This window comes from Piliocolobus tephrosceles, chromosome 20, assembly GCF_002776525.5.
Source record: "Piliocolobus tephrosceles isolate RC106 chromosome 20, ASM277652v3, whole genome shotgun sequence".
Classification (NCBI taxonomy): Eukaryota; Metazoa; Chordata; class Mammalia; order Primates; family Cercopithecidae; genus Piliocolobus; species Piliocolobus tephrosceles.
Window position 1 is genome coordinate 48541661 of NC_045453.1, and position 21386 is coordinate 48563046.

General features: G+C 39.4%; 1 protein-coding gene across 4 annotated transcripts in view; it reads left to right on the forward strand.

Moving 5' to 3' along the window:
* Positions 1-3712: 3712 nt before the first annotated feature.
* Positions 3713-21386, forward strand: part of TASP1 (taspase 1) — a 318398-nt gene continuing 300724 nt past the window's right edge. For 3 of the 4 annotated variants that reach the window (XM_023217842.2, XM_023217841.1, XM_023217840.1), the window contains exons 1-4: positions 3713-3779; positions 13315-13533; positions 18206-18273; positions 19955-20023. In XM_023217842.2, the coding sequence (XP_023073610.1) occupies positions 13389-13533; positions 18206-18273; positions 19955-20023 (282 nt within the window). In that variant the 5' untranslated portion in view covers positions 3713-3779; positions 13315-13388. The remainder of the gene's footprint in view (positions 3780-13314; positions 13534-18205; positions 18274-19954; positions 20024-21386) is intronic. The other variant, XM_023217843.1, reaches the window with a different exon arrangement.

A 21386-nucleotide genomic window follows, 5' to 3' on the forward strand; every position in this document is an offset into this window, starting at 1 on the left:
TTGTTGTGCAGGAAGAACATTTATATTGCCCTGTGAATGGGGGATGACAACATAGCCGGCCAGATAATTGACAGACAACAAGGATGAAACCAGAGATGGCAGGTAGGCCACGTTTCATCTTACCAGTCTTTGTCAGGGCTCCGAAGACAATGTGTTGTCATCAGGGCTTGACATGTGAGTCAAGTAATCTCTGGATTATTTGTCTTGCTCAAAATTTTATAAATTAAAGAAGAAAAAATGAATTTGTTGGAAGGATAGGGAGTACCTAAGATAACTGAAAGAAAAACTAAGGAAGCAGGTTTTGGAAAAATACAAGCACTGGAACAGTAACAGGGAACCCTGTAACCTTGGTTGAATAAACAACTGCTTTTACTCTTTGCATTATTGCTGTCAGTTTTCAAATTCTAGGCAAGAAGCAGCTTTAGCTTAGCATGGGTCAGTTGATCATCCCATGGAGCATCCTGATGGACAGTCCAACTTACACTGGGTGCAAGTGGTGAAGGACAATCACTGGAAGTGCAGTTGGGTGCTGTTAGGAGAATAAGAAGGAAATTTATGCTGGGCAGGCGAAACAACTGCTGTCTACCATAGGACTGCTTGAAGGGTTGTTGTAGTCCATCTATAAGTGAAACTTTCTTTTTTCCACGTGGTAGGCAAAATTCTAAGATGGCCTGCAAGATTTCTGCGCCGGTGCACAGACACTTATGATCCTCTCCCCTGGAGTGTGGATGGAAGCTGAGAATATGATGGCCATCCCTCCTGAAACTTGACCACTAATCATTGACTCTGTGTTCATCAAAGGAGAGGTTATCCTGGGGGACCGGACCTAATCAGTTGAGTCCTTTCAAGGTGGAAAAGTGAGAGAGGACTGCTCCTCTTGACCTTGAAGAAGACGAAAGTGGCCAGCTCTACATCTGCAAGGATTTGAATTCTGCCAATCACCTGAATGAACTCGGGGAATCGCTCTGGGCATCCCATAAGATGGCAGCTCTGGCTGACATCTTGATTTCAGCCTTCTGAGATCTGAGCAGAGACCTGGACACCTGATCCACAGAAACGGAAATACTGCATTTTTGTTGTCTTAAGCAGCTGAATTGGTGTTAACTTGTCGAAAGACAATTGAAAACTATCACTATTGTTATGCTACATTTCTGACACATGTGTTAAAGCAATAGTGTTTTCCAAGAATACAAAACAAAGGGAGACCTCCCAGGGAACTAGGAGAGAGGGAGCTTACTTAGAGTACAAAGATCAAGATGCAGCAGACATGATTATTTGAGATAAAGGAAGTAATTCCTCAGCTGGCTGCTCTTCCGGGTTTGGGAGAGGTGTGAACAGGAAGAGGGAGGCCATTAGATTTTTTTCTGAAGGAGATTTACTAGTATAGACTTTCCTTTCATATTTAACATGTTGAGTGAATCAGATAGATATACAACTGTTGATTGTTAATATTTCAAAGGATCTCATTGTTACCGTACCCAATGCAGGTTAAAAATGTTAAAAATTGGGTCTGGGCCAGGCGAGGTGGCTCATGCCTGTAATCCCAGCACTTTGGGAGGCCTAGATGGGTGGATTACCTAAGGTCAGGAGCTCGAGACCAGCCTGGTCAACATGACGAAACCCCGTCTTTACTAAAAAGACAAAAATTAGCTGGGCGTGGTCACAGGCACCTATAATCCCAGTCACTGGGGAGGCTGAGGCAGGAGAATCACTTGAACCGGGGAGGCGGAGGTTGCAGTGAGCCGAGATTGCACCACTGCATTCCAGCCTAGGCAACAGAGTGAGACTCTGTCTCAATAATAATAAAAAAGGGTCCAAAGAAATTGGTTACTTTTACTTGAGCAGTATTAGCCTACCAGAGGATGGCCTGTGTGGCATCTGGGTGTGATACCCAAGATAAAAGTACACAGAGCAGCACTGGGAGATGATTATTATAATGTAGTTAAATTCCAGGACAGTAGGTAAGAATGTTGCCTAAGAAATGGAAGGGAGCATGTCTATGTCTTTTTAAAACTTTAACATCTTTTCTTTTATTCCTGCTGGTTCCAGTTAATATTACTGTGTAAAAATCCATTTCAAATTTAAAGGTGCAAAAGAACAACTATTTTATTATGCTGATGGATTCCGCGGGTGAAGTATTCAGAAAGGGCACAATGCGGATGGTTTGTATCTGCTCCCTGATGCCTGCGCCAAACTTTCTGGCACTAAATAGTAAGGGCCCCATTTTCTCCAGCTTCTAATAACATCTTCCTTAGCTCCCTTTAAGTCCTCATTGGCAGCTTCCTCAAGTCCTTTTAGACTCTTGTTAATACTTTGGTTCCCTTCCGGCTCTTGCTGCTTCACCTAGTTCCAAAGCCAATGCCACATGTTTTACTTTTATGATGTTATTATGTTTTGTTATAATATCCATCCTACTTCTATGTAACAAAATTGGTTTCAGTTACTATTGCTATATAAAAACTGTTATTCTTACTATGTAATAAACTTTTTCCCCTTGCCCCGCCCTAAGAAGTCAGTGGTAGAAGAGAAAGAAAAAACAGCCCCAAGTTACATAATAAAACCACATAGGCTATATTTATAATAATGGTATCAGTGGTTCTCCAACTTTTTGATCTCAGGATACCTTTATACTCCCCAAAATAGTAGGGAACACTCCAAAGCTTTTGTTTCTGTGGGTTACATCTATTAATATTTGCTATATTAAAAATTGAATACAAAACTGAAATGTGGCTGGGTGCGGTGGCTCAGGCCAGTGTAATCCCAGAACTTTGGGAGGCCAAGGCAGGCGGATCACCTGAGGTCAGGAGTTCGAGACCAGCATGGCCAACATGGTGAAAACTCGTCTCTACTAAAAATACAAAAAATTAGTCAGGTGTGGTAGCGGGCGCCTGTAATCCCAGCTACTCAGGAGTCTGATGCAGAAGAATCGCTTGAGTGGAGGGGGGCGGGGGGGTGGTGGGGCGGAGGTTGCAGTGAGCTGAGATCTTGCCATTGCACTCCAGCCTGGTTGACAAAGCGAAACTCCATCCAAAAAACCAAAACAAAACAAAAACAAAACCTGAAATATTAAAAAGTTATTTAAAATAACAATAAGAAACCATTATATGTTAATATAATTAACACATTTTAATGAAGAATAAATTTTCCAAAAACAAAAAAATGTGGTAAGAAAAGTGTTCTCTTTTGCATTAGTGTAAATTCCTCTACATCTGGCTTAAAGAAGCCAGGTAGATTCTCATTTCTTCCTTTACATTCATTCAGTTCGACCTGATGTTTTGGTTGAAGTATAAGGAAAATCCATCAGTCATGGGTCCTGGGGAAGGGTCGTGCCCCAACTCTACAAGCAATCCAGGCAGGACCTTAGTTTTCCCTACCATGTAAGAGTGCTGTAAGGATTGAAAGAAAGTAAGCTCTTAAGCGACACCTAGATAAATGATAGTCAGTTTAATTTCATTTCTTATCACAGTATTAGCCAACCACTCACATACAATCATATCCTGCGGGGCTTATTCAGGGGCGGGGGGAGAGAGAGAGAGAGATAGGCAACAGCGCATGCGCAGCTCAGACCGAAGCCCCAGGTGGAGCTCGTCCTGCACCTCTGAGGCCAGGTGAGCCTGTCCGAAGTGGAGGGCGGAGTCAGAGCAGCTAGTGGACGCCTGCTTCCGGCCACGTGGTACCATGAATGACCAATGGGAAGACTTGATGTCACCCCCGCTTCCTCACCCTGGCAACGGGCGGGTGACTACTTCCGGTGCAGTGAAGGCTCGGGGCTGAAGCGGGTGAGTGTCCCTCTTTCCCAAGCTGTCCGCGCGGCTGCCGCCTCCGTGCTGCTGCCTCTGTGTGTGGGCCCCGAAAGCTCGCTGGGACGTCCTCTCCGGGTCCGAGAGGGGGCGGCGCGCAGGACACCCCTTGCCCGGGGCGGGGCTGGAGGAGGGGGCCAGGATATCCCTAGTTCCCTAGTCTTGGTCACTCTTGGCCCCGTAGTCCCCCTTCCCAGCCTCATCTCTGGCTTGACGTCCTCGTGGCCATCGGGGAAGGACTGTCTGTACGTGGGGAGTTCTTGCAGTCCTTCACCCACTTTGCAGTCTCGGTCTGGAGATGTCTCAAGAGTCCGAGGTTCGCAGAGAGCCGAGAATGTGCGCCTTGTTCTGGGTGGCGGGTTGGGGCCAAGGCAGCCCCTTAATAGAGGCCTGATGAGAGTCCTGCGGGTCGTTAGCATTTACTACTCAGGAGGAAGAGGAGGAGAAGGAGGAGGAAAGGACCGAGAAGATGGAGCAGCTGGAGAGGAGGGGGAGAAGCAGGAGCTGGAGGTGTCCTGGAAATCGAGGGCATCATGTTTCCGGGAGGAGGGAGTTCAACTTTCCTGGCTTCTGTAGGGGAGGGGAAGGAAAGGTATTTTAGGGACCATTAGATTGCCGAATTATTATTATTCTTTATTAGCTAAGGAATTTGTACTTATATTCTTGGGAGTTTAATAATTTATCTTTTTGTTTGTTGTAAATAAAACTTTTCCCCACCACTTAAAAAAAGCAGTGCTTATTAAGGAATATCTGGAAAATGCAGAAATAGTTATAAAGAGATCACCTGTAGTTCTGCCAACCCAGCATTTTGATCTTTTTCTAATATTTTATTCATATTAACCTATTTGTGATCATAACGTATGCATGTAAAATGCGGTTATAACTAAGAGGCACAGTTACATACATTGTATTCATTGCACGGATAGATTGTCTTTTTTCCTCTTGAGAAAGTCTTACTAAGGTATTCATACACCATATAATTTATTCTTTTAAATTGTAAATTTCAGTGGTTTTTCTCATATTCACAAAGTTATACACCCATCACCACTATCTACTTTCAGAACATTTTCATCACCCCCAAAAGCAATCCTGTACTCATGACAGTCACTCCCCATTAGATTCTCCCCTTTCTCTCCCAGGCCCTGCAACCACTAATCTACTTTCTGTGTCTGTGGATTTTCCTATACTGGCATTTCATGTAAATGGAATCATAGAATATATGGCCTAAGTTGTCTGGTGTCTTTCGGTTAGTATGTTTTCAAGGTTCATCAGTGTCTGTGTATCAGTGTTTCATTCTTTTTTATGGATGGGTAATGTTCCATTGTGTGAATATGCCACATTTTGCTCAGCCATCATCAGTGGATGGACATTTAGGTTGTTTACAGGTTTTGGCTGTTTTGAATAATTCTGCTATAAACATCTGTTTACAAGTTTTTGTATGGACATATGTTTTCAGTTGTTTGGGGTATATACCTAGAAGTGGAATTGGTGGGCATATGGTAACTCTATGTTTAACTTTTTGAATAAGTGCCACATGTTTTTCAAATTGGTTGCACCATTTTACGTTCCCACCGACAGGTTATAAGGGTTCTGATTTCATCATATCCTTGGGAGCACTTATCTTTCTTTTTGGTTATAGCAGTCTTAGTGCTTATAAAGTGGTAGCTCATTGTAGTTTTGATTTGCATTTCACTGATGGCTAATAATGTTGAACATCTTTTAATGTGCTTATTGACCTTTTGTATATCTTTGGAGAAATGTCCATTTACTTCCTTTACCCATTTTTAAATTGAGTTGTCTTATTTTAAAGTTGTATGAGTTCTTTCTATATTCTAAATGTAAGTCCCTTTCCAGATACATGATTTACAATATTTTCTTGCATTTTCTCCCATTTTATGTGTTGTCCTTTTACTTTCTTGAATGGTGTCCTTTGAGGAACAAAAGTTTAAAATTTTTGTGTGGCAGCTCGCACCTGTAATCCTAGCACTTTGGGAGGCCAAGGCGGGTAGATCACTTGAGGTCAGGAGTTCGAGATCAGCCTGGCCAACATGGTGAAACCCCCATCTCTACTAAAAATACAAAAATTAGCCAGGTGTGGTGGCGGGCGCCTTTAATCCCAGCTACTTAGGAGGCTGAGGCATGAGAATCCCTTAAATCTGGGAGGTTTAGGTTGCAGTGAGCTGAGATCAGGCTGCTGCGCTCTAGCCTGAGCAACAGAGTGAGACTCCGTCTCCAAAAAAAAAAAAAAAAAATGGTTTAAAATTTTGGTGCAAGCTGATTTATCTATTTTTTTCTTTGCTTGCTTGTGCTTCGATGTCATAGCCAAGAAACCATTGCCAGACCCAAGGTCATAAATATTTACCCCTGTGTTTCCTTCTAAGAGTTTTATAGTTTTAGCTCTTACATTTAGGTCTTTGATCTACTTAGAATTTTTTTTTCAAAGACTTGTCAAGTGCAATAGGGAGGATATTTAGAGTTAATTTTTCTGTATGATGTGAGGTAGGAGTTCAGTTTCATTCTGTTGCATGTAGATATCCAGTTTTAGCATCATTTGATGAAAGGACTGTCCTTTCCTCCATTGAATGGTGTTGACACCCTTGTTGAAAATCAGTTGATCATAAAAGTGTAGGGTATTGTTTTCTTAATCGTTTTTCTGTATTGGACATTAGGTTGCTTCCAGATTTTTGTTACTTTAAATTATCCTTTGTTAAACACAGTATAAAAGGCATAAAATCTTTTGTCTATTTAGTTATTTTGGTAGAAAGTTTTCTCAGAAGTGGAATTACTGGTTCAAAGATGAATTTAAGTATGTCCTGGAGTTCATTTAATGGGCATTAAACCTTCAATGTCATGATATTAAAAGCAACAACACAAGGCCGGGCGTGATGGCTCACGCCTGTAATCCCAGCACTTTGTCTCTACTAAAAATATAAAAAATAAAATTAGCCCGGCATGGTGGCGTGCGCCTGTAATTCCAGCTACTCAGGAGGCTGAGACACAAGAATCGCTTGAACCTGGGAGGCAGAGATTGCAGTGCGCTGAGATCACGCCACTGCACTTCAGCCTGGGTGACAGAGTGAGACTCTGTCTCAAAAAAAAAAAAAAAAAAAAAAGCAGCAACACAGTTATTTATTCATGAGTTATAATAGCTTAAGAACTGGATTTCTGTCAAAGCCCTTTGCTGTAAGATGGATGAATTCCATGACTTACTTCCTTTTTCAACTGCTTCTTAAAGAGTAAGCAAACCTACAGCGAAAAACTTTACCACCACAGCAACAGGACACGTGGTAGTTTTCAAAGTGGTGTAAAGAAAAAAAAAATAGTGTCATCACATACAGTAGGAAAATAAAACAATCTTTTAGAGAGATGAGACAAGATTTAGACCTTAAAATAGTGCCATGAAAGTCCCTGCAGAAAGAACAATGTTATAGTCTGCATTTCTCTCTTGTCCTTGATAATCAAATTAATGTTAACTCATCTTGGTCTCAGAAACGGCCACCTTAAATCGTCTCTTTTGGTAGATAGTACCAAGTAAAAAAAAAAATTTCAAATGTAAGAGGCTATTAGGAGAAGATTAAGTTTCCCTTTCATCCTTGCCCCTCAGTCGGCTAGTTCTCCTTAAAGGCATCTGTGGTAATTTGTGTCTGTATAGACTTGTTTCTACATAGAGTATCTCTGGAAAGATAGTATATATACACAAAATTATACATTTAGAGGCTCTTGATACAAATTCTTTTTCAAAATGGTTATATCAGTTTATGGTGCCAGTACAGTGCTGGTAAGGAAAATTTCATTTTGGTTTGTATGTTTTTGAATATTATTTCTCTAATATTGGATACCTAGTTTAAATGTCCTCTTTCATGTATTGCCTGATCATGTCTTTTGGCCTGGTATTTGTTTTGATTGGAGTTACCCTTTATGAGCTTTCTTTTGGCAGCCTTTTTTAGATGGTTGTTTTATGATAGCCTGGATTTGGTAAGAAAAGTTAACGTGCCTTTTGTAGCATGCTAAGAGAGGTATATGAGCTGAACAAGAGTTGAGCAAAAGGAAGTTAAATGCTTTAGGGAGAGATCTGTGGGATTTGGAAAGTTGAGAGCAACCCAAACTGACTTTAAGGTGAGATAGAAGTGGGTAGTGCTATTGAGAAAAAGAAGTAATATGGAAATAACTAGATTTTGGGGAAAGATGAGCGTGTTTTGGTTAGGCCAAGAGTGAGGTGGACCTAGACTGAGCTATCCATAAAACTTGTGGCTGTAGCTAAGACAGAAGATAAAGTTAGGAATCATCTGATTTCCTGAGAGGATAGTTTTGAAAGGTTGGCAGTAGATGAAATTGCTGAAGGTTAGCTGGGAGTGGTGGCTCACGCCTGTAATCTCAACACTCTGGGAGGCTGAGGTGGGTGGACCACCTGAAGTCAGGAGATCGAGACCAGCTTGGCCAATATGGGATTCCCATCTCTACTAAAAATACAGAAATTAGCCAGGTGTGGTGGCACGTGCCTTTACTCCTGGCCACTCAGGAGGCTGAGGCAGGAGAATTGCTCGAACCCGGGAGGCAGAGGTTGCAGTGAGCTGAGGTTGCGCTGCTGCGCTCCAGCATAGGCGACAGTGCGAGACTCCGTCTCAAAAAAAAAATAAAGAAAAATTGAAGGAAACATTTGTGATTGGGGTCCAAGGTGGGTTATGAACTAAGATAGTAGATTTGTGTGTTGCCAAGGAAAGCAGGTGATGAAGAGAATCAAAGGTTGCAAGCAGAATATTAAGAAAAGGCCACTGGGTTAAGTAACTTGGGAAAGGTACAATTTATGGGAAAAAAGACTTTTTTTAAAAACAGGTTTATAAGATCAGTTTATCCATTTAAAGTCTACCCAGTGTATCAATTTGCCCATTCAAAGTGTACAGTTCAGTGGTATTTAGTGTATTCACAGAGTTGTGCAACCATTACCAAATTCAACTTTAGAACTTTTTTTTTTTTTTTTGAGATGGAATTTCACTCTTGTTGCCCAGGCTGGAGTGCAGTGGTGCGTTCTCTGCTCGCTGCAACTTCCGCCTCCTGGGTTCAAGTGATTCTCCTGCCTCAGCCTCCCAAGTAGCTGGGATTACAGGCGCCTGCCACCGCACCCGGCTAATTTTTGTATTTTTAGTAGAGATGGGATTTTGCCATGTTGACCAAGCTTGTCTTAAACTCCTGACCTCAGGTGATCCACCCGCCTTGACCTCCCGAAGTGCTAGGCTTACAGGCGTGATCCACCGCACTTGGTCCTAGAACATTTTTATCAGCACAAAAAGAAAGTGCTCCCATTAGCAATCCCTCTCCATCACCCTACCCTCCTTCCCTCCAGCTCTAAGCAATCACAAATCTACCATGTATCTCTTTAGATTTGCTTATTCTGGACATTTCATATAAGTGGGATCATACAATATGTGGCCATTTGTGTCTGTTTTTTTTCATTGTTTCAATATTCTTTAATGACATAGTGTGTGTCAGCACTGTATTCCTTTTTGTGGTTGAATAATGTTCCATTGTGTGACTATACCACATTTTGTTTATCCATCATCAGTTGATGGACCTTTGGGTTGTTTTTGGGTGCTGTGAATAATATTGCTATGAATATCCATGTATAAGTTTTTGTGTAGCATATGTTTTGAGTTCTCTTGGGTATATACCTAGAAGTGGAGTTCTTGGGTCATAGCATAACTCTGTTTAACTTTTTGAGCAACAGTTGCAGAGGATAGACAGGTTGCCAGTGTTATTTAGAAATAATCATGATGAATTTTAATATCATTACTAGGAGGAAATTACAAAATGTCTGTTTTCAAACATTTCAGAAATAAAGCCATTATTAAAATGATCTATAGAATTTTTTTTTTTTTTTTTTGGTCTAAACCTATTATGTGCCTATGTTTCTCTTTTCGTTGGAAACCTTTTGTGTTGAGTGTTACCTCAAAGGTTAGCTGAAGTATTAGACATTTTTCTTGTGGATCTATGTATTGATTTAAGTACACTTAACCAGTTTCGCATAATGATTTGTTACAATGATTACAGATACGATGAAAACGTCACAGAGATATTTGATGATAATCTACAGTCATGATGTATTTTTCTCCCTCATCTTAACTGTAAAGATCAAATACTATGATTTCCCTCCGCCACATTTGGATTTCCTGTAGTTTATGCATCCCAGAAATTGAATATTCAGAGAAACATGCTTGCCCTATTTTGGTTCTTTGGCTTAGCTCATTACCTAGTGTTCCCGTAAATGAATACATGAATTAAAACTTTTTTGTAAGTAATTCAGATGGCTCAAATTTGAAAGGTTCAAAGGGGTGAACAGTGAAATTTCTATCCCATCTTTTGCTATTAGTTATCCAAATGTCCTTTGGTAATCAGTATTGTATGACTTTTTTGTTTATCCATCCAGATTTATACTTAGCATATGGTACTGCAAATACTTCTGTACCATACCTTAAAAAATTAGTTATTTCCATTCCTTTTTTACTTACCAAATATGTTTGAGACTGTTGCATATATTTTTATCAAGTTTTCTCATTGTTTCCAATGGCTGCTTTTATTTTTAACCACTTCAATCAAGACATTTTTGGGTCTATATCTTAATTTTGATTGATTTTGCCAAATTGCTATTGTTGAGTCATACCAATTTATACTGCCACTAGCAACTTATGAGAGCTCCTGTTTTTCTGTACTCTCAAAATATGTTATTTTTTGATATTTGCCAATCTAAGTTAAAAAATGGTACTTAAGTGTAGTTTTATTTTGCATCTTTTTTTTGAGTGAGATTTAGCATTTTTTGTCCAGTTAAGCTATTATGTAATTTTTCTGCAAACTGAGATTTGTCCATTTGCCCTTTTTTTGTTTTTGTCTTTCGTTGGCACTCTTTATTTATTAGATGTCAGACCTTTAATGAGTTCTGAGTTAAACAAAAACTGATGTTGGAGTAGAAGTTGCTTCATTTCTAACTGAATAAAAAATATTTCAATAACCATTGGAAGTCGGAGGATAGAGTCATATATTGATAGTTAATTCAGTTGAGCTCCTTTCCCAGTCCAGTGGAACTTTAGGGCCAGCATTTTTGGAGGGGTTTGTTGAGCTTATATGTTTGCTAAATAAATATATTTCAGATAGTGTCTGAGGGAGGGTAGATTGCTCAAGAAATGGAATATTAATCACCTTCCACATTTTCTTTTTAGACAATGTCGCGAAGCAGTGTTTTCAAATCTCTCATATATATTAAAATCCCTGTTAAATCCAACCATATAAAATGTTGATGTTACAATTGTGTTTGTATTTTCTTTCTTTCTTTTTTTTGAGATGGATTCTTGCTCTGTAGAATCCAGGCTGGAGTGCAGTAGTGCGATCTCCGCTCACTGCAACCTCCGCCTCCCAGGTCCCGGTTCAAGCAATTCTCCTGCCTTAGCCTCCTGACTAGCTGGGATTACAGGAACGTGCCACCATGCCCAGCTAATTTTTGCATTTTTAGTGGAGATGGGGTTTCACCATCTTGGCCAGGCTGGTCTTGAACTCCTGACTTTGTGATTTGCCTGCCTTGGCCTCCCAAAGTGCTGGGATTACAGGCGTGAGCCACTGCGCCCGGCCAAAAAAATAGGGAAATCTGTACTTTTTTTTTTTTTGAGACAAAGTCTTGCTGTGTTGCCCAGGCTGGAGTGCAGTGGCATGATCTCAGCTCAAGGCATCCTCTGCCTCCCAGGTTCGAGGAATTCTCTGCCTCAGCTTCCTGAGTAGCTGGGATTACAGGTGCCCGCCACCATGCCTGGCTAATTAGTAGTGATGGTGTTTCATTATCTTGGCCAGGCTGGTCTCGAACTCCTGACCTCATGATTCACCCACTTTGGCTTCCCAAAGTGCTGGATTACAGGCATGAGCCATCGTGCCTGGCCAGTGTTTTCTTACAAAATATAACTATTATAATTTCTTATTTATGAAAAAATACCTCAGATGACAGTGAGTCAAAGTAGTGTGAGGTTCCATAATCCATACTGCTTAGATGTGTTTTCATTTTAGCTGAAGTTCTTAATTTTCCAAAGCCTGAGTTTTCACTCAATCTGTGTTTGTGCTTCTAGACTAATGGTCCCAAGCTCATTTCATGGCTGGGCCAAATATGATGGCATGATATAGACATGATGGCATTATAGGCTGACAGATGAACCCCTAAATTCACTTTGTCAACTCATACATGGCTAAATGATAGCCTATTTCAGATAAATATTGTGGGAAATAACCAAAAGAAAATAAAAGTAATTGAGGCAGATTCTTGTGAAGTTTTTGGAAGAAAAACATGGTTAGGAAGGCAACCACCACCACAAAACAAAAACAAAACCAGGCATTTAAATTTACTGTTACTTAATAAAAATCGGCACTTTTGTAATAAAAATGTTTTCCTGCATTTATGAATCTATGTAAATATTTGTATGCAATGGTGTGTATATATGATTGATTTTAAACTATTTGTCTTATAGATAAAATATTATATAATAAAAATTAAATAGACTCTTAAACCAAGAATTAAGGGAATTTAAAAATGCCACATAGCAGTGCTTCTCAGACTATCTCTGTCATAAAAGATCAGGTTTTAAAAATTTTCAATCCATTGTGGACCAATACTTACATAAAATACAAACAAAAACTCCCCAAATACCACCAAAAACCAAACATTCAAACAAATTTGAAACTTAAAAATAAAAACTCAAATTTTTTCTTGATTTAGCAGATAAAATTATTAAAAAAAAATGAGGAACTAGAAAAGAATTGTGAAAACTACACATACTGGTTATTGAAAATGTGCTTATAAAGCAACTAACATGAATAAAATAATACTCTCGTGGGCTGGTAATAAACACTGGGATGCAGACTGTGTTCTGAGTAACCTGCTCTTTTTCTTTTTTTGGAATAGGCAGCTAAGTAACTTCTTTATGTTTCTTTTCTTTCTTTTTTTTTTTTTTTTGAGATGGAGCTTACGCTGTCTCCCAGGCTGGAGTGCAGTGGCGTGATCTTGGCTCACTGCAATCCCTGCCTCCTGATTTCAAGCAATTCTCCTGCCTCAGCCTCCTGTGTAGCTGGGATTACAGGCGTGTGCCACCACACCAGCTAATTTTTTGTATTTTTAGTAGAGATGACGTTTCACCATGTTGGTCAGTCTGGTCTTGAACACCTGACCTCAGGTGATCTACCCGCCTTGGCCTCCCAAAGTGCTGGGATTACAGGTGTGAGCGACTGCGCCCAGCCCCAAGCAGGTACTATCAGTGGTCAGAGAGATTTAAATTCTAACCTTTTTATATTACCCAATTAAATAATTTTATCCAACTTCAATGGGAATAAGAAAAAATAATTTTAATAAATAACTTTGATACCTTTTTTGTATTACCCAATTAAATAACTTAATAATAGGATTTTTGAATGTTATCTTTGCGTGAATTTGTGTAAGTAACTTGTGTATTGGTGGAAAGAATGTATACCATCTTTGCCTCTTTTCTTCTAGGGTAATTCCTCTCCTGCAGTTACTTTTGGATGGAAGTATGCCCCTTTCTCAATAGAAGATGGTAATCTTGGAGAATGACCATGGAGAAGGGGATGAGTTCTGGAGAAGGGCTGCCTTCCAGATCATCTCAGGTTTCGGCTGGTAAAATAACAGCCAAAGAGTTGGAAGCAAAGCAGTCCTATAAAGAGAAACGAGGCGGCTTTGTGCTGGTTCATGCAGGTAAGCTTTGTGGATAGCTTGGAAGATGCCAATAATGTCGATTTTTCTTTTTCTGCCTTGAAGTACACTGAGAATCACATTTCACACTTGGAGGAGGCAAAACTTCCAGAGAGGAATTGGAACCAAAGCGATTGTTTGACTTTGATATAGTGAAGACCTTTTTTACTCCCTATTTAGAAGATCTTAGAATGGCAGCTCTTCCTTGGTCTTCACTTCCCTACCCCATTATCTACTGTAACTCTGTGTAATAGATGTATTTAGGTTAGGTAGTATTAAAACCACACAAAGTAATTTTTAAACTCTCATGTTTTTTAAAAATAATGTTGCTGCGGGAGGCTGAGGCAGAAGAATTGCTTGAACCCAGGAGGCAGAAATTGCAGTGAGCCGAGATTGTGCCACTGCACTCCAGCTTGGGTGACAAAGCGAGACTCCATCTCAAAAAAATAAAATAAAATAAAATAAAATAAAATAAAATAAAATAAAATAAAATATTGCTGAAAAAATTGTATTGATTCTTGTGTTAGACTGTAGGTATATTAGGGCATAATTACACAATTTTTGAGCTAGCTCACCTTCTTTTTTTTTTTTTGAGATGGCGTTTTACTCTTGTCGCCCAGGCTGGAGTGCAGTGGTGCGATCTTAGCTCACTGCAACCTCCACCTCCCAGGTTCAAGCAATTTACCTGCCTCAGCCACTTGAGTAGCTGGGATTACAGACGTCTGCCATCACATCTGCTACATATTTGTATTTTTAGTAGAGACAGGGTTTCACCATATTGGCCAGGCTGGTCTCGAACTCCTGACCTCGGGTCATCTACCTGCCTCGGCCTCCCAAAGTGCCGGGATTACAGGCGTGAGCCACTGCACCTGGCTTACCTTCTTAATATTTTAAGTGGGGAACCTTAAGACCAGAGAAATTAAGTGACTTAAGTGACTTCAGCCACATTGCTGGTTGGTGTTAGAGCCAGCATAAGAAACACCTAAATAGGCCCTTATGTCTCAGTCTAGTGCTTTTGACGCTATGTCAGCCTGTGATCTTTCTACTTCAGAGGACCATGAGGACAGACAGAGTGAAGTTCATCCCCTGGGTCTCTCATCTTTGAAAGGTCTTGGGTTACAGAGCAGTGCTGCTCTGCCCAGGTTTCCTCAGCAGGCTCTTTTTCCTTTGGCCATTTTTATTTTCTTGCATTCAGAGTCTACTTTCCATGACCTCCGTGAAGAGAGAAGGAATGTCTGGGTTTCCTTTTAACTTTCTCTGGGTAGTCAAGCAAGATGACAGCAGGATTAGCTTTGATATGGAATGAGGAGTAGAACTGTTTCTTCTTGTGAGACTGGTGTCCTGGCTGGCCATTAACCTTTGGCCATATTTAGACTGGGCAACCTGAGAAACCTTATGTGAATATAATCCAGAGTATCTAAAAAAATCCAAAAAAACAAAAACGAGGTTTAATTCCATTTTCTCACAGGTGCTTTTACAAGGAGGTGAGGTATATTTACAGAAATAACCCAGTTAAAAGTAGACCTGGGACTAGAGCTTCTGCCTTCAGACTCCTAGTCTGTGTTCTCTCCACTACACTATGTTGATCGTGCATCTTCCATGATCTTCCATGATAACAGTGAGTTACCGGATTCAGAGTGAGGGTTTGGAAAGTGTAAAAGAAAAGTCTGAACGTTCTAACAAGCAATAACATAAAGCTTCAATTAGTTGGAAAGCCTTACTTTCTATAACTACCATGACCCTGTCCCTCCTCTCTTAGACAAAGACTAGATGATAATGGCCCTGCCAACCTTAAATAATGGAATTCAGAAGCTGTGATTCAATGTAGAGCTTATTCCCGCACAAAGCTTGAGCATGCCCACCTGGGATACACTGACTCCAAACAAACGGGGTCAGTGTTCCAAAGTGGAGAAGTTAAAGTTTCATTTATATAAGTAGAGATAGAAAAAGTTTAGCAGGATAATAACATTTTCCATAGGAGACCAGTGCATAAGTTACAGCAATTTGATTGGTTACAGATTGCTACATCCTAAGGAAGATTACTTTTTACTTTGTGAGAAGGGGCAGTGATTTGAGAGGATCTTATCTCTGGTGTTTGGTCTTCCTAATTATTTACAGGAAAGAGGCAAAAGTTGCAGCTGCATGTTGTGTGACTCAGGCTGCATAGCCACCTTCCTCTCAAGGCTCAGAATGATATAATGGTTCAACAGTTTTTTTTTTCTTCTTTTTTTTGAGACTAAGTTTCGCTCTTGTCGCCCAGGCTGCAGTGGTGTGATCTTGGCTTACTGCAAGCTTCACAATTCTCCTGCCTCAGCCTCCTGAGTAGCTGGGATTACAGGCATGTGCCACCATGCCCGGCCAATTTTTATGTTTAGTAGAGATGGGGTTTTACCATGTTGACTGGGCTGGTCTCAAACTCCTGACTTCAGGTGATCCACCCTCCTCGGCCTCCCAAAGTGTTGGGATTACAGGCGTGAGCCAACGCTCCCAGCCAGTTCAACAGTTTTAACTTTGAATTACTTAATTTCATACTCTCAGGTAAAAGTTGGTGCTGGGGGCCAGCAAGAAGAGTAGGAACTCTTGAGTTTGGTAGGATATTGTGTGAATTAAGTGACCCTCACTATTATTAGAAAGTCAGAGTGATTGATTATGCAGAAGTGTGTATCTTGCACATTTAAGGGTCAAAAATTCATGTCCTCATCCAGTGTAGAGCAGTTTTTTTAGCACTAGAGTAGACTTGCCCAAACTTTTGTGATTCATGTAGTAGATTCTTGAATTTTCCCGCTGCCTATACTGTTTTATCTAATATTCAAACAACTAAACACTTTTTTATCTTAACATTTGAAAGATGAAGTTTGTGGTTACTTAAATGAAATAGCAGTATCACTTGCCATAAAGAGAAAATAACTTTAAACACAGTGCAGTCAAAACACTGTAGTTAAATTTTAACTAGATCCTATTTGTCAGTGGCTTGGATCCTGAGCCTACCTTTCCATTGCTAAACAGGGAAATTAGCAAGTGTTAACCAGGACTTAAAGATATATGGGGGCTCTGCTGAGACTTTTCTCTTATTATTTCAAAAGGATTTACATGTTAAGGCTATTAAATGCCCCTGTCCATGACACTGAAGTCATCTCTTTGGAATAGTATCCCATGCTTTAGGAAAAGCTGCTGAAAGACTGGGGCCTCTGAGATCTAAGACAGCCAACTTGAGATCACCTATTCTTACAGAACAATGAAGGGAGGCCTGTTAAATGTTGGCACAGGCTCTGTGAATGTTCAGAGTTCTCTTGAAAAACAGGTTTAGGATTTGGGTATATTGTGGATTCTGGTGGCTTGGGCATCTCTGCTTTCCTGACTCCTTGTATGACATTTTCGTGGGTGAGTGCTTTCTCTAGCTTGAGGAAAGGTGGGTTAGGTTTGTGTCAGAGTCTGCAGACCTGTAGGAATTCTAAGGCCTAGAGATGTAGCTTTTTTGTTTTTGTTTTTTGTTTTTTTTGAGTCAGAGTCTCACTCTGTTGCCCAGGCTGGAGTGCAGTGTCACGATCTTGGTTCACTGCAACCTCTGCCTCCCAGGTTCAAGCGATTCCTGTGCCTCAGCCCCCTGAGTAGCTGGGATTACAGTCATGTGCCACCATGGCTGGCTAATTTTTTTGTATTTTTAGGAGAGACGGGGTTTCTCCATGTTGGCCAGACTGGTCTCAAACTTCTGGCCTCAAGTGATCCTCCTGCCTTGGCCTCCCAAAGTGATGGGATTATAGGCATGAACCACTGCATTTGGCCTAGAGATGTAGTTCTTAACCTTCCTTACGTTGGACCCCTATGGGGCTTTAGGGGTGGGTAGGGATAGATGGTTCAGTGCTCTGTTAGCAAACTTAGATTAGAGAGAGGCCTAATTAAGAGAGTTTAAGGGCTCTTGTCTTTGTCTCCTTCTTGTTTAGATTATTCTTAAGTCCCTAACTAAGCAAGTTATGTGTCCTTGTAGGGAAACCATTTTATTCAGAGCCATTCTCTTGAGAAAGTTCTTGGGTATTTGATTAAAAGACAGAGACCACCAGGAATTCTAATAGAGAGTCATGAATGTGCTGTCACTTAGCTTTCAGAGACACCCTGAGCTACATTCTAGCGGGTGAGAGGATGTGAAGTGTTTGGTTAGGAAAGGTGTAGTTGGTGGTGGTTGTGGACATGTGAGATGTAAGACGCCTCAACTTCAAATGTTGTTCAGAAGCAATCCAGCTTTCTGAGTTATTCTTATGAATTCCGGATTTGAAACAGTGACTTCCCAAATGGCAGGGGCTTTCTGACGGTTCGCAGAGAGGAACCTGGAGGGACCCTGTCCCTGACACCTTCTGGGTTATTAGCTCCAGATCGAAAGAATTCCTGGTTTTAGAAAGAGGTTCTTGAAAAGAAGAGGGGAGGTAACTTGGTGAAGCCTCTTTGGGGACATGAGCTATTTTTAGGGCTTTTGGCAGGAAAAGAGCTTTTGAAAATGGAGATAAGGCATGGTACTAAAAAGGCTTACATTGGAGAAAAAAGTTATAAAACTCCATACAGTTAGGGCAATAGTTTTGTTTTTTACTAGGACAGCATCAATTTATATGGAGTATTTTTATAATGTAAGCAAGGTCTCTTGATATTTTAATAATTAACAACTGGATTTTATTTTCTGCTATAGGTGCAGGTTATCATTCTGAATCCAAAGCCAAGGAATATAAACATGTATGCAAACGAGCTTGTCAGAAGGTATGAACACGATGTGTATGATCTAAGCATTTCAGTTTTGAATATAAAGCAATTTTACCTTGAAATTCAACATTGAAAAGTTTCATTTCTAGGACAGTCTTCTGGTTTGGACTATGAAATTATTTTGCTCGTTTTTGTAGGGGATCATTTTGTGGTGTTTTGTGTTTTTCTCCACATGATGCTTAGCTCTTTCCCCTCTTTCCCAGATTAAAGTCTGTATTTTTGTAATTGTGGGCACACAATCATATCTCTTTTAATCGTTGCAATGATGTTGAACTTCTGTAGACAGAAGGATAGAGAAAACAGCTTAGAGGCAGTCAATGTGTTTTTCCATGAAGGGAAAAAAATAAATAAAAAAATTAAAATGGGTGCTTTTTTAAGAGAGATTATCCTATACTTTTTTATTCTGTTTTTCATGACATAGTTTGTATCATAGCAAGTTCATTGTCTTTCCAGAGTTCATCTTTGCCCTTGTACTCAGTTGTGCTTTTTTCCCATTGGTTTTTGAGGTTTTGCTAAATTGTTGAATATTTAATGTGGGGACAGGAATGGACTCAGAAGAAATGTTTGTTTTTATTTTGATTCTTACTGGTCTTGTAGGCAAACCTTCCATGACTTTTTATGCAAACAGAATCTAGTTGAGTATTGTATATCAAGTAAATATGGGTCTCTCTCTGCTCTTTTCATTGATATTTACATAACATTAAAAAGAAGATTACACTTTGTCAGAGATTCAAGCTTTTCCTTATGAATGAAGTCCTATAAATAAGAATATTTTGTTACGAGGATTTTGTTCTTTTGAAATTTATAATAATAAAGCTAAAAGTTCTCTAAGCTGTTTTATATTCTTTCTTATTTTTCAAAGTGTGAAATTTTTCTATCATCTGAAAATAAATGGGTTTTATATAACTATAGTCCTAGAAATCTAATACATTTGAATTGTATACTTAGCCTTTTTAATATTTACAATGAATAAACTTCTTAAAAGTTTAGGAATACAGTTCTTAGTTTTTGAGCTTTCTCTTTGTTGACTAAATTGGAATGTTAATAATTCATTTATAAATGACTTTCCCTTCTCTCTCTTTTACTCTCCTAGTTTATGCTCAAGACCGGGTGATTTTATAGAACTTTATTCTGTGTAGTTTATATTACAGAATAATATGATATGTCTTGATTTAGAATTTACATTATAGTATCCAAAATGTTTTTGTCAAATGTATGCTTTTATCCTCAGATTCTGGCATGCCCCTGTGACTGAGAGTCACTTCTTTTTAGGTATGGAGAGCATTAACAGTGGGAGGAGAAATGATTAGTTTGTGATTTAGTTATCTATATAAAATATGAATCATCAGGATATGTGAACCAAACTGGGTCATACAATTTCTGTGGCTATTTTGAATTGCCTTACAATGAATGAAGCTTACTAAATTCCTTGTACTTTTTGTTTAATAATTAGATTTTATTGTTTTAATTTGAATAATATTAAGTGAGCCATATTACCAATTAACCTAGATATAAACACTTGCTTGTTTTAAATCGGAGTAGTTTATGCCTTAAAGTATGGAATGGAACTAGTGGTCAATTTTTATTAATCTGAGTGTCTCCCATACTTCTTTAAGCTTTTGGAAAGTTTGAGAAGCTGTGATTTTGCAATGAGTAATCTCTCCCCTTGGTTTCATAGGCAATTGAAAAGTTGCAGGCTGGTGCTCTTGCAACTGACGCAGTGACTGCAGCACTGGTGGAACTTGAGGTATTTCTTTTCTCTGTTTTATTTAAAATATTTGTGAGTTTATCTTTATTGTTCTTAAAGGACATGAAACTGTTGAGTTAGTCAACCATAAATTATATGACCAGTGTTTCCCACCAATATTAGCAAAGTTATGAAGAAGCCTATGATATTGTTTTTTTCATTACTGACTTTTCTGAGTAATATAAAAGTTGGTTAAATTCCTTTCTCTTTTTTTGTGAGACTCATGAATACAAAAGTTAATGATTGGATGCTTAAGTTTCACATTTTCAGTAGGAAAATCCTTGAAGTTAACCCCCCAAAAGTGATGTATGTTCTGTTGGTTTAAAATAAAAAAAAATTCCAACTGTCTAGAAGTGCCTAAAGCAGAAGGGGAAGATTCTTCGTTATCCTAACAGATACATACTGTGAAATTGTGTGCTGTGACGTGTACCTTGTCCCAGTGTTATGGTTAGGTTTGTCCACAGTTTACTATGAACATCAAAGAATTGAGTGGGCAGGCTCTCATTTTGCCATAATTTTTTATACTCTAGAGAGAGGCTCTCTCAGTTCTCTTGATTTGGAACTTTGATGAATTTGTGCAGGGCATATTGAGGGCTTCAGAGGGGATATTGAGCACTTACTGCTCAAACTTGGAGAAGATAGATTTGTGTCAGTCAGTTGAGAGGATTATTGTGAAAAACATTTTTCCAGTTGAGAATACTACTTAGGGAATCAAGTAAGACATGATGACAAAAACAATGATGAGTTTGAGGGAGGAGATGATAGTTAAAGTTAACATTTCCAGGTTGACTGGGTTGTGGCCCTTGTATTTGGGCTCTCATGCCAAGGCATGTACCCTTTTGTGCCTTTCCTTGTGAAAATTGCCCAGGTGTTTACCAAAAGTTCTAGCCGTGTTTTCTGTATATTCTCATGCTTAATTGTGGACCTGAGCTTTTGATCATGCTTTGTAGATTTTAATTTCTCTTGGTAGTGTCAAATTGGTCCTAATGTAGTCAAGAAAGGTGGAAGTATATGGTGGGCACCTACTTCTATTGAATCTGACATGGGGATGTGTGATGCCCTCCTAATATGACTGATACCATTTCATACCAGCTCTACCAGTCATTAGCCATGTGTCCCTGGGTGTGGCACAGTCTGTCCTTGACTCAGTTTCCCTATTTATAATATAAGGATAATAATTCCCACTTCATAGAGTTGTGAAGTTAACTGAGTTAGTATATGACTGATATATGACAATCTCTTAGAACAGTGTGTGGTACGTAGTAAGCACCCCATAACTGTTAGCAATTATTACAGTTACAAGATGCTTTGGAAATGGTATGTATGAGGTGAATATTTATAGTAACTATTAATGACAATTTCT